We start from the raw sequence: 15,334 nt of genomic DNA, 5'->3' as shown, positions 1-15,334 counted from the left end.
AAAAAAAAAAAACAAAAAAATCCAATGCCCAAGTTCAAATGTAACTCCACTTCTAAAACTAATAAGAAAAAAGGATTCTCTGCCCTCTCAACAATGTAGGGACCCTGGATTTTTTTCTGGTAAATATACTAACTAGATAAAGGAATTTTGAACGTATAAATTTAAAATTATGTGGAATATAACAGTATCATATATTTTTCATTATTTATGCTCTTTTAAGAATGCTGTTTTAACTTTTCATGTTTACATCTTTCTCTCCTTCCTTTTAAATAGAAATGACTATGATGATACCATTCCAATCTTGGATGCACTAAAAGTCACTGCCAATATTGTGTTTGGATATGCCACGTAAGAAAACGTCATGTTTATGTTGAAGATTCCTTCATTCTTTGATGACTTCTTTGGTGACTGCAGAGTAGAAGCCTGGAAATATCCATAGACGTCTAGGCATTAATTTGTCTCCTTGATATTCCTTTTTTTTTTTTTGTCTTTTCTAGGGCTGCACACATGGCACATGGAGGTTCCCAGGCTAGGGGTCTAATTGGAGCTGCAGCTACTGGCCTACTCCACAGCCACAGCAACACCAGATCTGATCCATGTCTGTGACCTACACACAGCTCACCTCAATGCTGGATCCTCAACCCACTGAGCGTGGCCAGGGATCAAACCCAAAACCCCATGGTTCCTAGTTGGATTTGTTAACCACTGAGCCACAGTGGGAACTCCACATTCTTGATAGAAAATTCTAAACAATTGACCAAGCACTTCATATCTTGGCATCTTCTTACCAAATACCAGAGCATTTGGTTCCTGCTTAAAGATTAACTATTTAGTTAGGATGTCATGCAAGAGGCAGGGGAATAAATGAGGCTCATCAGTATTTGCAGAAGCCACACATAACAAGCATTTGCTTTTTAAATGTCTTTCTTTTCAGGTGTCAAGGAGCAGAAGCTTTTGAAATACAGCATTCTGGATTGGCAAATGGAATCTTCATGAAATTTTTAAAAGACAGATTATTAGAAGAAAAGAAAATTACTGTGTTACTGGATGAAGTTGCAGAAGGTAAAATAAAAACTAAAGGGAAAGCTACTCAGGGTTCTCTGTTGGATAATTATTTTATTCCTGCTATTACTATGTGGGTTTGGAATTAGTTTTTATTTCATAAAACAACTTTTATATAATGTTCACGACATTCCTGTTTCCTTCCTTCCCTATTGGCTTAGTTACATACCATCTGTGTAGAATTACTTCAGCTACAATATGAGGCTGACCCGGGACACAGTTATGAAACAAATGAAGCTTAATCCTCAGAGCTTATTTTCAAAAAAAAGCATCTTTCAGAATCAGAGGAAACTGTACAGAAATTCTGAGGCCCTGTGGGAAAAAGCTGGTTTCTTTTTTCCCTTGATGAACTAGGCAGTTTTAAAATTCTGCTTCACGGACACAATCCTAGAAGCCTAACACCGCATCCTCCAGTTCCTTCCGTTCCATCCTTCTCTGCCTGGTGTAGTTCTGTGCTCATGTCAGGCACTGAATAAGTACATGTTACAGCTGTAGCCTGACGTGTTTTTTTCGTGTCATTTTATAAATCATATCAAAAAGAAGGCAATTCTTTTGCAGCCTGGCTCACTAGAAAATGGAGTTTTATGGCTGTTCCAAAGATGGAGCTTGAGTATATGGTCTCTGAGTGTTTTACGACCCGCTGTTAGTCACTTTTCGTTTATTTTCATGCTTCTGTCAGTGTAGATCCCTTAGCTGGATCACTTGACTTAACCATTTTCCCCCTTGAGGTAGACAGCCAAGGCTTTGTCCTTCCCGTCTTCAAAGAAGTTCTGCTTTTATCTGCTTTACATATTGTGTGGGCTTCTATTTAAGAATCTCATTTGAAGAAAAAGTACTGGTGCTTAACAAAAATATTACAGCCTTTAGAATATGTCAGTTATTTTCAGAGTGAGATGTGAAGGTGCTTCAAAGACTTAAAATGTTTTATTCTAGTCGTAAAAAATGTTTTATTCTAATTCTAGTCTTTTATACTATTTTAAAACTTAAAAACACCAGTTCACCTATATATGGTGTATACTTTGTTGTCATGGAAATGGATGGCATCCCAGTATGTGCTCTGAGTTTATATTTGAACTTCTGGATTTTTCTTTTATTTTATTATATATTTGAGCTTTGGATCTTCTGGGTAACTTAAAAGTATTCAGGAAAAAAGTACCCAAAGGTCATAGGCCATGTGTGCAAGTGAAACAAAAATATGAAATAAATTTGTTGCTGTTCTCAGGCCACAGCTATCAATCTGTGCCCCAGATTTTGACTGTGTATTACTCCAGATAGCAGTATTGTTAAGTTGCTTGAAATTGCAAAAAGAAATTCTTTCCTATGTAGTTCTGGCAGTATGGTACCCAAAAACTATCTTGCTATATATAAAACTCCCAAGACCTACTAGGAAGAAAATATTTAATGATTTAATTGTTTTTAGTGATCAGAGTCCCTTGGAACATACTTCTGATGGTTTTTATTGTCAGTTAGATGTTCAACGTGAATTTCAGACCTTGACAGTAATCTACATCCAATTGTATGTCCCCTCTATTTCCTTGCCCCCCATTACGTGGCAGCCATTCTTCTGAATCTTGTTTATCATTCCATCGATTTGCCTCCTACATAGTTTTATTGAGTTTATATATGTCTGCAAAAAGTATGTACATTTTTATTTTAGTTGTTTTTAACTTAAAAAGATATGTTGAGTTCCTGCTGTGGCACAGCGGCGTCAGGATCTGACTGCAGGAGTTCCCGTTGTGGATAAGCAGGTTAGGGACCTAACCTTGTCTCTGTGAGGATGCAGGTTCAATCCCTGGCCTTGCTCAGTGTGTTAAGGATCTGGCATTACCACAAGCTGCGGCATAGGTTGCAGATGAGGCTTAGATCTGGTGTTGCCATATCTGTGGTGTAAGCTGCAGCTACAATTGTGATTCAGCCCATAGCCCGGGAAATTCCATATGCCTGCTGCAGGTGCAGCCATTAGAAAAGAAGAGAGAGAATCTAACTACAGTGGCTTGGGTCACTGCATAGGTTCAGATTCAATCCCTGGCCCAAGAACTTCCATATTCTGTGGGTGTGGCCATAACATTTAAAAAAAAAAAAAATACTTTCACCAAAAAAAGAAAAAAAGGAGTTCCCTTATGACACAGCAGGTTAAGGATCCAGCACTGTCACTGCAGCGGCTGGGGTCACACTGTGGCACATGTTTGGTCCCTGGCCTGGGAATTTCTACATGCCATAGGTGCAGCTTTATGAATTTCAAAGCTTAGACTATTAGGGATTAATAGAATTAGAAAAGATAAAAGCAAGAAGGGGACCTTTAAAAGAGAACTGGTCCAGTATTTACCATATCCCTAGCCCTTTGAACCATGTCTGGCACATATTAGGTGCTTGGTAAATATCTGTGGACTGAGTAAGTGATGCTGAAAATATAACCTGATTTGGAGGAGTTCTTAGCTTAAATAAAAGGACGTGGTCTTAAAAATAGTATTTACTTCTTACCTTTTAGATATGGGTAAATGTCACCTGACCAAGGGCAAGCAGGCTCTAGAGATTCGAAGCAGCCTATCTGAAAAGAGAGCACTCACTGACCCGATACAGGGGACGGCGCATTCTGCAGAATCCCTGGTGCGGAACCTCCAGTGGGCCAAGGCGCACGGTACAGTGAAGTCTCTTTTTTTGAGCTTTTAATGTAATATGTTTAGATTACATCATGAAGTGTTTTTGCTTCTGAACATACAGCTTTCCTTCTAATTTTGTGATGAAAATTTTAGCCTTTTGAGTAAACCCAAGGCTAAAAAACTCCGTAAAAATAAAGATTTCAATTATAGATACTACACTGGTTTATTTGATGTTGGAAATATAACCCATTTTTACTTTGGATAAAATTAAAATATGATCATTTAAAAATTTTTTAAACAATTTTCTATTTGTCTAATATATAGTCCCTTAGATTCTTCTATATCATGAGCTGCTGAAGTGGAAGTATGTGTGCTATTTCAAAAATCAGACAGGCCCCTCTTTGATAAACATGTTATCTGTAAAATGCAGACAAAAAAATAGTACTTACCTGATAGAGTTGTTGATATTGAATGAAGTCACATGTAAGACACAAGCAGGATGGTCAGCAGATACTGTGTGCTTGTAAGTATTACTGAGCATAACTGACCATTCTGTCTCCTAGACACTTGAATCCATGTGTCAGTGAGCAAAGAGAAAAGTTGCAGGTGATTTCTGCCTCACCTAATTACCTTTGGTAATTCTATGTGATTTAGTGAAAAAAATAAGTTAAAATTATTGATTGAAATAATGGTTTTTGAATTTTCTGTGAATCCCAAATATCTATGCTGTGGTTAATTAAACAGATAACTGAAAATTGCATTTGTTGAACTCCTGTATAATATCTTTCTTTTCATAATAGTCTGTTCTTTAAGATTTTTGGTAAATTAACATATTGAAGCACATTAAAATGTAAAATGCCAGGAGTTGCCATCATGGCTCAGTGGTTAACGAATCCTACTAGGAACCATGAGGTTGTGGGTTCGATCCCTGGCCTTGCTCAGTGGGTTAAGGTTCCAGCGTTACTGTAGCTGTGGTTTTAGGTCGCAGACACGGGTCGGATCCCGAGTTGCTCTGGCTGTGGTGTAGGCCAGCAGCTGTAGCTCCAATTAGACCCCTAGCCTGGGAACCTCCATATGTCACGGGAGCGGCCCCAGAAAAGGCAAAAAGAAAAAAAAAAAAAAAGTAAAAGCCATGAATATATTATCTTGGCACTCCAGATAATTAGATAAGTAATTGAAGTTGATTCTTTTTCTTTATAAGAAATCTCAGTAACAGTAACAAAATCACAGTGGGTAAAGTTCAACAGTAAGTAAAACCTTTTATAAAATGAAATTAAAAGGTCAGGTAAAAAGTATTTATAACAAGTTTGGTAAGCAATCATTTATAATTAAGAGCTCATCCAAAATGGTGAAAACAAAACACACTAAGAACCCCTCTAATAAAAGGATGCAAATTCAATATACACAGTTGAGAATATATTAAGAAAAAATTTAGTAAGTGACGAATAGTAATTAGAAAAGGGAAAATTAAAATTATGATGGTATATTTCTTCCCTTTTTAAATCCTATCAGACAGGACAACACTTTGAAAATTAACATTAACTTGTTTTGGAAATGTGAAACTAGTATATATTTCATATAAATGGAAAATTGTCACATAGGTGAAGACCCATCAAAAAGCTATGTCCAACAATCCTAAAGCACTAAGTTTATGTCAGAAATGTTGACTATGACAGAAAAAGAAATATTATAGATATTCAAGGGTAACAGAATTGTTAAGTTGTTCAGTGCCATTATGCTTTATTAAAAACTATTTTCATGAAGAGTAAGGCAACAGTGAAAATATCTATAGTTGTATATACTTTGATTACCACTATAAAAATTGTTTTCAGAAGGACAAGAACTGTAATAGAAAAAAGATTTTTACTTGCTTGACAAGCAGAATATTGGGGTTTTGCTCTTTTAAGAACGTGTGTGTCTTTAAACAGTGTTAGTTATAGAACATTTTTAAGCCACAGAAATAGCTCTAACTTTGTCCCATAAAGAATATTTGTTTGCTGCTTATCGGAAAATTTACCAAGCATTTTTTATTTATAAGTTGTTCTTTCTTATTTATTCTTTTTCAGAACTTCCGGAAAGTATGTGTCTTAAATTTCACTGTGGTGTTCAGATTCAATTAGGATTTGCAGCCGAGTTTTCCAATGTCATGATAATCTATACAAGTATAGTCCACAAACCACCCGATATATTAATGTGTGATGCCTATGTCACCGATTTTCCACTTGTAAGTCCTTTCTTTCATTTAAAATATGATATATCCTCACTTACTAAAGACTAAATTTTTGAAAACTTAAAAGTTGATGATTAATAAAAAGGAAATATGTGTATATATATGTTATATATAAAAGTATTTGTATTTCAGTATCAATAGTCATATTTAAAGACTAATGGCCAGAATATCTTAAATATGGTCATTTAGGAATGTCTGAAGATCACTCAGAAAAGAAGGCTTTAATTTCCCTTACCCTAAATAGGACATGAAATATGAAGGAATAAAGTATATTATACATATGTCCAGAATGATTTCCTTTTAAAAAGTATTGTTTTCAAAAAAGCTGTAACAGTGTAAGTCACATTTGTCAAGCTAAATAGGTGTATTGGAGGAAGAGAAACCTAATTCTTTGCAAACATTGAGATATGATACTTATTTTGTATTGGCCTAAAGAAGAGACTAAACAATAGCCCTCTTTACTACACAGTTGTAATAAATTAAGACTTAAGCACAGACTAAGAAACAATCCACAGCTTCTCCTTTGCTTCTGATAAAGGCTCTGTGGAGGATATTGCTCAGTGTGAGAATGAATGGTCCTCACTGACCCCCAGAATTAAACAAGCCTGTCTGCCAGTCACAGCCACTCTGGACTCTGGGCACTGGGCAGGTAGAGCCTAAGGGCTGCTGTCTAGAGTTGCAGAGCAGATCTGCTCTCAGCAACAGTTGGCTGTAAAGAAGAAAAAGGGAAGGGCTGCCTTTGGCATGTCCATTCATTCTTAAATATCCAAATCACATAAATCCCCTGCACCTTCCCAAAAAAAAGTGATAAGGAGGGAGAAAATCCAGGAGCCAAACACTAAAAAGGGCTCTAAGTTAAAAGGAAACTTGATGCAGAGTTCCCGTCGTGGCACAGTGGTTAACGAATCCAACTAGAAACCATGAGGTTGCAGGTTCGATCCCTGGCCTCGCTCAGTGAGTTAAAGATCCAGCATTGCCCTGAGCTGTGGTGTAGGTTGCAGACACGGCTCGGATCCCGAGTTGCTGTGGCTGTGGTATAGGCTGGCAGCTACAGCTACCCCTAGCCTGGGAACCTCCATATGCCGTGGGTACAGCCCTGGAAAAAGATTTTAAAAAAAAAAAAGGAAACTTGATGCAACTAGAGATTATCATACTAAATGAAGTAAGTCAGATCAAGATAAACACCATGACATCACTTATATGTGGAATCTAAAATATGGCACAAATGAATCTATACACAAAACAGAAACAGACTCACAAACAGAGAGAACAGATTTGTGGTTGCCGAGGGGGAGGGGGAAGGAGAGAGAGATGGAGTCCAGGTTTGGGGTTAGTGGATGCAGACTATTATATTTAGAAAGAATAAACAACAAGGTCCTACTGTATGGCACAGGGAATTCTATCCAACCTCCTGGGATAGACCATAGTGGAAAAGAATATAAAAATAAATGTATATTTGAGTCCCTTTGCTAAATAGCAGTAATTGACACAACACAATAAATCAACAAAACCTTAATAAAATTTTTTTAAGTTAAAAAAGAAATTTGAAGGACGCTTAGCAGTGTTTGTAGGAATACTTCGTTAAGTAACTATCCTTTCAGACTGATTTTTAAGTGTATTGGTGAGGAATATAGAATTCCTATTATTACTCTACAATCTTGTTTTTTTAGTCCTGGGTAAAGGATTACCTACTCAAACCATGATTCATCAGAGAACAGTACTTATTAAGATGTTTTGTCATCGGTGTTGTGACTTTTGCTGATTTCATTAATAACACTTACTGACTTCACAGGACCTAGATATTGATCCAAAAGATGCAAATAAAGAGACACCTGAAGAAACTGGCAGCTATTTAGTATCAAAGGAACTTCCCAAGCATTGCCTCTATACCAGACTCAGCTCCCTGCAAAAATTAAAGGTTATTGCTATTTCCTGTTTATAACTACTAAGGGAAAACTATGAAAGTGAAAATCCATTTTTGCCTGTGAACCCTTGGTCCATAGATGTGCTGCTTCATTGCATTGTAAACTGAAATAGAGATGATGGCTATAGGGCGAGTCTCATCACTGACCTTTCTCAACTGTAACCCATCCCCGATGATGGCCCGAGGATTTGGGTGTGAGAATGCATGTAGTTATCTTCCAAACTGTTAAAACATTAGAGACAAAGAACATAGTCTACTTTTAAATATCTTAGCATTTTCAAATAAGCACTTCCTAGTTCTGTGACTTTCTGCAAAACAAATTCAAATTGGAATTTATTTGAATCTTTTTTCATTTCTTGTTAATCTTACAAATGAGAAATGACATGGTACATGGTCTATAGCGTTGCGCTTTCTAATATTCTAATATTCTTGATGAACCTGAGTTTTTATTTATAGCTGCATGACCATGGAATGTATTAGCCTGAACTTGGGGAATGAAGTGGGCTCTACTGACAGTGACACAAGGACAACTGTCAGAGAAACCTGTTGTCACCCTGTTTATGGCTCATCCACTTAAACTCTCCTTGTATCTTTGCAATTTAGTCCATTTTATGATTCAGTTATAGTTTCCCACTTATGGTTGGGATTATTTGACAGTATTTTTAAAATAGCTAAACTTTTGACTTAGATGTAATGCCGATCATTTCATTAAAAGGTCATTGATTGCCCATCTCCAGTTATGGGGAAAGAGTTTCCCAAGCCCCATTGCTTGGAAAATGCCTTTTCACTCTTCGTCAATAATGTAATACCAGGAGTTCCCGTTGTGGCGCAGCGGAAATGAATCCAACTAGGAACCAAGAGGTTTCGGGTTCGATCCCTGGCCTCGCTCAGTGTAAGGATCTGTCATTGCTGTGAGCTGTGGTGTAGGTTGCAGACACGGCTCAGATCCCATGTTGCTGTGGCTGTGGTGTAGGCCAGCAGCTGTAGCTCCGATTGGACCCCTAGCCTGGGAACCTCCATATGCCACGGGTTCAGCCCTGAAAAGCCAAAAAAAAAAAAGGGAATACCACATCTCTGTGATTTTGGTTACTTTCAATAGTAAGAACCAGAATTCTACCAATTCAAATTACTGTGAGAGAAGGAAGATAATTTTAGCTACCTTTCTTAGTAGAGAAATTTTAAAGGAGGGAATTCCCGTTGTGGCTCAGCAGGTTATGAACCATGAGGATTCAGGTCCAATCCCTGGCCTCACTCGGTGGGTTAAGTATCCGGTGTTGCCATGAGCTGCAGTGCAGGTCACAGACGTGGCTCAGATCCTGTGTTGCGGTGGCTGTGGCGTAGGCCGGCAGCAGCAGCTCCAGTTCAACACCTTCTATACGCCACAGGTGCAGCCTAAAAAGCAAAAAAAAAAAAAAAAAAAGTAAAGGATACCCTGAAGGTTTGGAACCTGGGAAGGGGGAGTAAGAGTGGGTTTGATGTTGTTCGATTTTGCCTGTATTTGTGTGTGTGAATGATAATCTAAGACTGATGTACTTTCATGGTTGATAAAAATGGCAAACCTTACTTTTTCTTTTCAGGAACATCTTGTCTTCACAGTATGTTTATCATATCAATACTCAGGATTGGAAGATACCATAGAGGAAAAGCAGGAAGTGAATGTCGGGAAACCTCTCATTGCTAAACTGGACATTCATCGAGGCTTAGGAAGGAAGACCAGCTTCCAAACTTGTATCATGTGTAACGGCCCTTACCAGAGCTCTGCATCCACATCAGCAGGAGCCGCCCATTATCATTCATCTCAAGACTCATTCTGTGGTGTTTACCATTCACATCTTAGTAACTCAAGCAATGCTATGCCGTCAGATAGCTGTCAGTGCAGCCGAACTGCAGATGCCTTTATTTCAAGTCATCATACCCACCATTATTCATGTCAGTTTGGCAGAAGTAATGTGCCAGTAGAGACAACTGATGAAATACCATTCAGTTTCTCTGATGGGCTCAGAATTTCTGAAAAGTGACCTCTTTGTTTTGAAAGTTATCATAATCACTAGATATCTAACAGTACTCAAATGAGTGAGGTATTGTAAAAAGAGCAAAGTAACAGCTGTTACATGGCAAACTCAGGACTTTGAGATGTAAATTCTATTATTTAACTACAGACTTCCTCTAAAATTTTGTGAATTGGTTGATTTGTTCTGTAAGTATGAAGTATGGATGTGTATACGTTTGTGTATGTAACAAAAATGTTTTCATTTTGACCACTTTGAAGAACAGTAGGAATGGCATTACTGTAGAACCAGAAAAAGAACGTTGATGGTCATCAAACTTAACCTGATTTCATCAGTGGAAGAAGCAGATTGAGGAGCCTTGTTTGAGTTAGGGCTAGCATCAGAAACGATACCTCCAGGTTTCTCTTCCTGTGTTTGTTCCACTACATACTGCCTTCCTGACAGGTTCTGAGATAGATATTATTTTTGTACATAGTTTTAAAGATAGATATGTAAATATGCATATCTATGTATAATCTAAAAATGTATGAACTTTAGTTTGTGATTATAGGACTTAGCTGCAAATGCCAGTTAAGAGGTTTGTATATAAATCTTACATAGAGCAGGCTGAAATCTGTTTCTTATTCATAAGGTCGTGAAAGTACATGAGAACTGACAATGTCTATGTTAAAGCTAGACAGCAGTATAATTTTGCTACAGGATAATCTTGGTAGCCATTTACCTGCATCTTAAAAACACTGGACATGTCTTCCTTGATAACATATTTTCTCACTGAATTTTACTGGCCTTAGGAGATAATTGCCTTTGGTTCTACCAAAAAAGTAGGTTTAAAGGCAGCTGGCAATAAAAAAGATTGAATTAATAATTTTAAAATAATCCATAAAGAAAAATCCCAGGAGTTCCTGTTGTGGCTCAGTGGTTAATGAATTCGACTAGGAACCATGAGGTTGCTGGTTCGATCCCTGGCCTTGCTCAGTTGGTTGAAGATCCGGCATTGCCGTGAGCTGTGGTGTAGGTTGCAAACGAGGCTCGGATCCCGCATTGCTGTGGCTCTTGCGTAGGCCAGTGGCTACAGCTCCGATTGGATCCCTAGCCTGGGAACCTCCATATGCCATGGGAGTAGCCCAAGAAATGGCAAAAAGACAAAAAAAAGAAAAAGAAACATCCCAGGCCCAGATATCTTCACTGCTCTATTCTACCAGACATTTAAAGAAATAGGGAGTTCCTGTATTGGCTCAATGGTAACAAATCTGACTAGTATACACAAGGACACAGGTTTGATCCCTAGCCTCCCTCAGTTGGTTAAGGACCCAGTGTTGCCATAAGCTCTGGTATAGGTCCCAGGTGCAGCTCAGATCCCACGTTGCTGTGGTATAGGCCAGCAGCTACAGCTCCAATTCTGCCCCTATCTGGGAACCTCCATGTGCCACAGGTGTGGCCTTAAAAAGACAAAAAAATTAAAATTTAAAAAATAAATAGCACCAATCCTTTGCAAGCAAACACCAACTCATCTTATGAGTCTAGTATCACCCGAATACAAAACCAAAGACATTGCAAGGAAATGCAGGGCAATATTTATTGTGAATATGGGCACAAATCAATACAATACTCGCATACTAAAGCAGCTAGCAGCATATAAAAAGGGTCACACACCATAACTGAGATTCATCCCAGGAATGCAATGTTGGTTTAACATCCAAAATTCAATGTTACATGTAAATTATGCTCATTATTGGAGTTCCTGTTGTGGCTCAGTGGTTATGAGTCTGACTAGTATCCATGAGGACGAGGGTTCGATCCCCGGCCTTGCTCAGTGTGTTAAGGATCTGGCATTCCCGAGAGTACAGGTCACAGATGTAGCTCAGATCTGGTATTGCTGTGGCTGTGGCATACGCCAGCAGCTATAACTCTGATTCAACCCCTAGCTTGGGAACTTCCATATTCTGTGGGTGCGGCACTTTTTAAGACAAAAAATAAATTATTTTCATTATTCACAGTAGTTGTATCTATAATATCACTATGAATACTGAATTAGCGAATACAGAGCCATTGCTCCTAGGGGAAATATGTGTGTTTTATATATATTAAATAGATTATAATCCTAAATCCTAAAAACATTTTATCCTGGTAGATTCTGTTTATTTTACAAAAGACAAATGAAGTTCAGAAGTGACTTGCCTGAGGCCACTCAAGCAACAGGCCAGAGTTGGGATTCAGACCCATCCACCTGGCCCCAGAATCAGAGCTTCTTGCTTTACACAGCCTTTCCCCCTGCCTTCTCCATCCTCTAGTCAGCTCTGCAGGAGTGCTAAAGCAAGAAGACAAAACACTGCCTTGTTTGACCTCAGCTAAGAACATGGACATCAGGTAACTTAAATTTCATTGAGTCTGCACATGCCCATGGATGATCATAAAAGCACTGCAAGTATTGATTTGTGAGTTAAAAATTTTAAATAATGAGCAAATTCACAAAACAGAATCTTGAATGATGAGGATCATGTTCATAAAGAGCCAAAGGACCACACTGTCTTAACTGTATTAATAGATGCAGAAAAAGCATTTGATAAAATTCAGCACCCTTTCATGATAAAAATACTCAAACTAGGAATAAAAGGGAACTTCCTCAAGATGATAAAGGGCATCTATACAAGAAAAACAAAAAAAAATCTTAACACCGTTCTCAAGAGCAATAGACTAAATACTGAATGTTTTCCCCCTAAGAGCACGAATAAGACAAGGTTATTCATTCTCACCACTTCTATACAACATTGTACTCCAGACAGTAGCCAGGACAATTGGGCAAGAAAATGAAATAAGGGTAACCATACTGGAGAAGAAGGAAAACAAAATGTATTTCACAGATGACATGATCTCGTTATATAAAAAACTAAGGAATTCATTTTAAAACTAATGAGTTCACCAGGTTGCAAGATAGATACAAAATCAACATACAAAAATAAGTGTTATCTGCGCTAGCAATGAACATTATAGAATTGGGATTTTAAAATTCTGCTTATAATAGCATTAGATGAATAAAATAAAGCTGCAAAACACAGAGAAAAGGAGATGTAAAAAAAATGGAAAGACATTTTTTTTCAGTTTGGAAGATTTAACATTGTTTAAATGGCAATACTGCCCACATCACTCTGCAGATTCAATGCAATTCCCATCAAAATCCCAGCTGGCTTTTTTGTAAACATTGATGATAAAATTCACACAGAAATACAAGAATCCCACAGTATCCAACATGATCTTGAAAAAAGAACAGAGTGGAAAGATTCACACTTAACCAACTTCAGAGTTTTTTACAAAGCTACAGTAGTCAAAACAGTGTTATTAGCATATGGATAGACATACACATCAAAGGAATATAAAATATAATGGTCCAAAAACAAACCCATACACTTTATGATCAACTGCTACTCGGTAAAGTTGCTAATGGCATCTAATAAGAGTAGTCTTTCAACAAATGATTCTAGAACAACTAGGTAGTCACATACTAAAGGACTCCTTCCTTATACAGAAATTTTCACTCAAAATGGATCATACACCCAAATATAATAGCTAAAACTATAAGATTCTTACAAGGAAACACAGAAGTAAATCTTCATGACCTGGAGCTAAACAACAGCTTCTTAGATAACAACCCGCAAAGTACAAGCAACAAGGGAAAAAAATGAGCTAAACTTAATTTTTTGTGCTTTACGGGACACCACCAAGAGTGAAAAGACAACCCACAAAATGAGGAAATTTGAAAATCATATCTGATAAGGGACCTGTATCCAGACTACATGAAGAATTCGTAACAAGCCTTTTATACACTAGTACATAACTATGGTTACTATGGAGCAATGGAACTGTCCAATGGGACTTTTGTGATGATGGAAATGTTCTCTGTCTTCACTCTCCAATTCGATGCCTTCTAGTCCCATTTGGTAATTAGGCAACTGCAATATAGCTAATGTGAGAGTCCGCGTTTTTTTTTTAATTTTGGTTTTAATTTACAAAGCTATATATAGTGGCTTCTATAGCCAACTGTGAAGCTGCATAAAACAGGGTTAGAAGTTAGGTAGGGTAAAGGGAATTTTGCCTTTCACTTTGTATTTTTCTATATATTTGAATTTTTTAAAGCATGTATTTATAATCTTAAGACATTTAAAAAATAGCAATGGTGCAGTTTGTTTTTTCCATCAGCCATACTTTTATTTTACTTGAATCTCTCACACCAATTGCTTTGTCAGTTAGGCATAGGATTTTCTGTAACATCAGTGGAATTTAGAAAAGGTAACCTATCTGCACCAATGACAAAGTGAGGAAGAGATTAGGATAGTGAAGGCTTACTAAATTCAAAGCTAACTTGATTCTGGGGAAGGGATATTTTCTAGAAAGTAACTTTGAAAATTATAAAGTAGCAATTATAAATTACATGTTTTCTAACAAAAGAAATCAAACCTCAATACATGGGATCATTTGAATATACACTTTAAAGGGTTATTCATCCAGAGATGAACAGGTAGATAAAAAGAGAGGTGTAGCCTTAGCAAAGAACGTCTTTAAAGAATATTGAAAAGGGATATCTAGACCTTTGGTTTTTCCTCAATCTCCAGTGTTCATTACTTTTTTTTTCCAAACCTCTAGCTTGCACATGAAGAAACAATGAAGTGGTCTCTTCAGTAAAGACAATTTTTTCAACTTGTCAAACTCAATCATGGAGCCAGATAACTGAGATATTGACACAAAGATCTGCACATGCTCAATGTCAGGATGAGAGCTGTTTTTAAAGGCCTAATAAATTTTAAGTTGTTTCCTGTTATTTGAACATTCCCCTCGGTATTTGTATGCTATTGCTTTTAACTGTCACTGTTGCAAAAACTCACTTTACTTCAACCAGTTTTTCTAGTTCAATATTGTGAGTTTTATTCAGGCCCAACTAAAATATATTTTCAATACTTGCCTTTGTATTATGACGTATTTCTCATTGATAAACTTAAGAAAATATACCTAGAACATGAGAATATTTGTATAAATGTATGTAATTTTTTTTCTCAGTTTAACAGCATTAAAAACATTTTAGCATCAAAGTTTGGCTTTACTGAAGAGGAGTCTCGAGTCAGTTCCAAGTGGTGTGACTTAGTGTGTTATTTGTCTATGCTATTTCTATTTCCTTATCTGTAAAATGGGGGTGATAAAATTTCAGAGGGATTATAATACTTTACAGGCCTGGCAGTACTCAAGAAGAATATTTAAGTGCCAGCTTTTTTAAAAGGATTGCCCTCAGGGAGTTCTCAGCCTGGCGCAGTGGAAACGAATCCGACTAGGAACCATGAGGTTGAGGGCTCGATCCATGGCCTTGCTCAGTGGGTCAAGGATCCAGCATTGCCATGAGCTGAAGTGTAGGTCGCAGATACGGCTTGGATCCCACGTTGCTATGGCTGGGGTGGAGGCCGGCAGCTATAGCTCTGATTAGACCCCTAGCCTGGGAACCTCCATATGCCGTGAGTGTGGCCCT

General features: G+C 37.5%; 1 protein-coding gene across 2 annotated transcripts in view; it reads left to right on the top strand.

Moving 5' to 3' along the window:
- MALT1 (MALT1 paracaspase) overlaps positions 1-14,919 on the top strand; it is a 67,983-nt gene extending 53,064 nt beyond the window's left edge. For both annotated transcript variants that reach the window (XM_021100025.1, XM_021100024.1), the window contains 6 exons: positions 274-348; positions 935-1,062; positions 3,551-3,700; positions 5,729-5,886; positions 7,685-7,810; positions 9,394-14,919. In XM_021100025.1, coding sequence (XP_020955684.1) covers positions 274-348; positions 935-1,062; positions 3,551-3,700; positions 5,729-5,886; positions 7,685-7,810; positions 9,394-9,834 — 1,078 coding nt within the window. In that variant the 3' untranslated portion in view covers positions 9,835-14,919. The remainder of the gene's footprint in view (positions 1-273; positions 349-934; positions 1,063-3,550; positions 3,701-5,728; positions 5,887-7,684; positions 7,811-9,393) is intronic.

The sequence above is a fragment of the Sus scrofa genome, chromosome 1, assembly GCF_000003025.6.
Source record: "Sus scrofa isolate TJ Tabasco breed Duroc chromosome 1, Sscrofa11.1, whole genome shotgun sequence".
Lineage (NCBI taxonomy): Eukaryota > Metazoa > Chordata > Mammalia > Artiodactyla > Suidae > Sus > Sus scrofa.
This window is presented reverse-complemented; position numbering and strand designations above follow the sequence as displayed.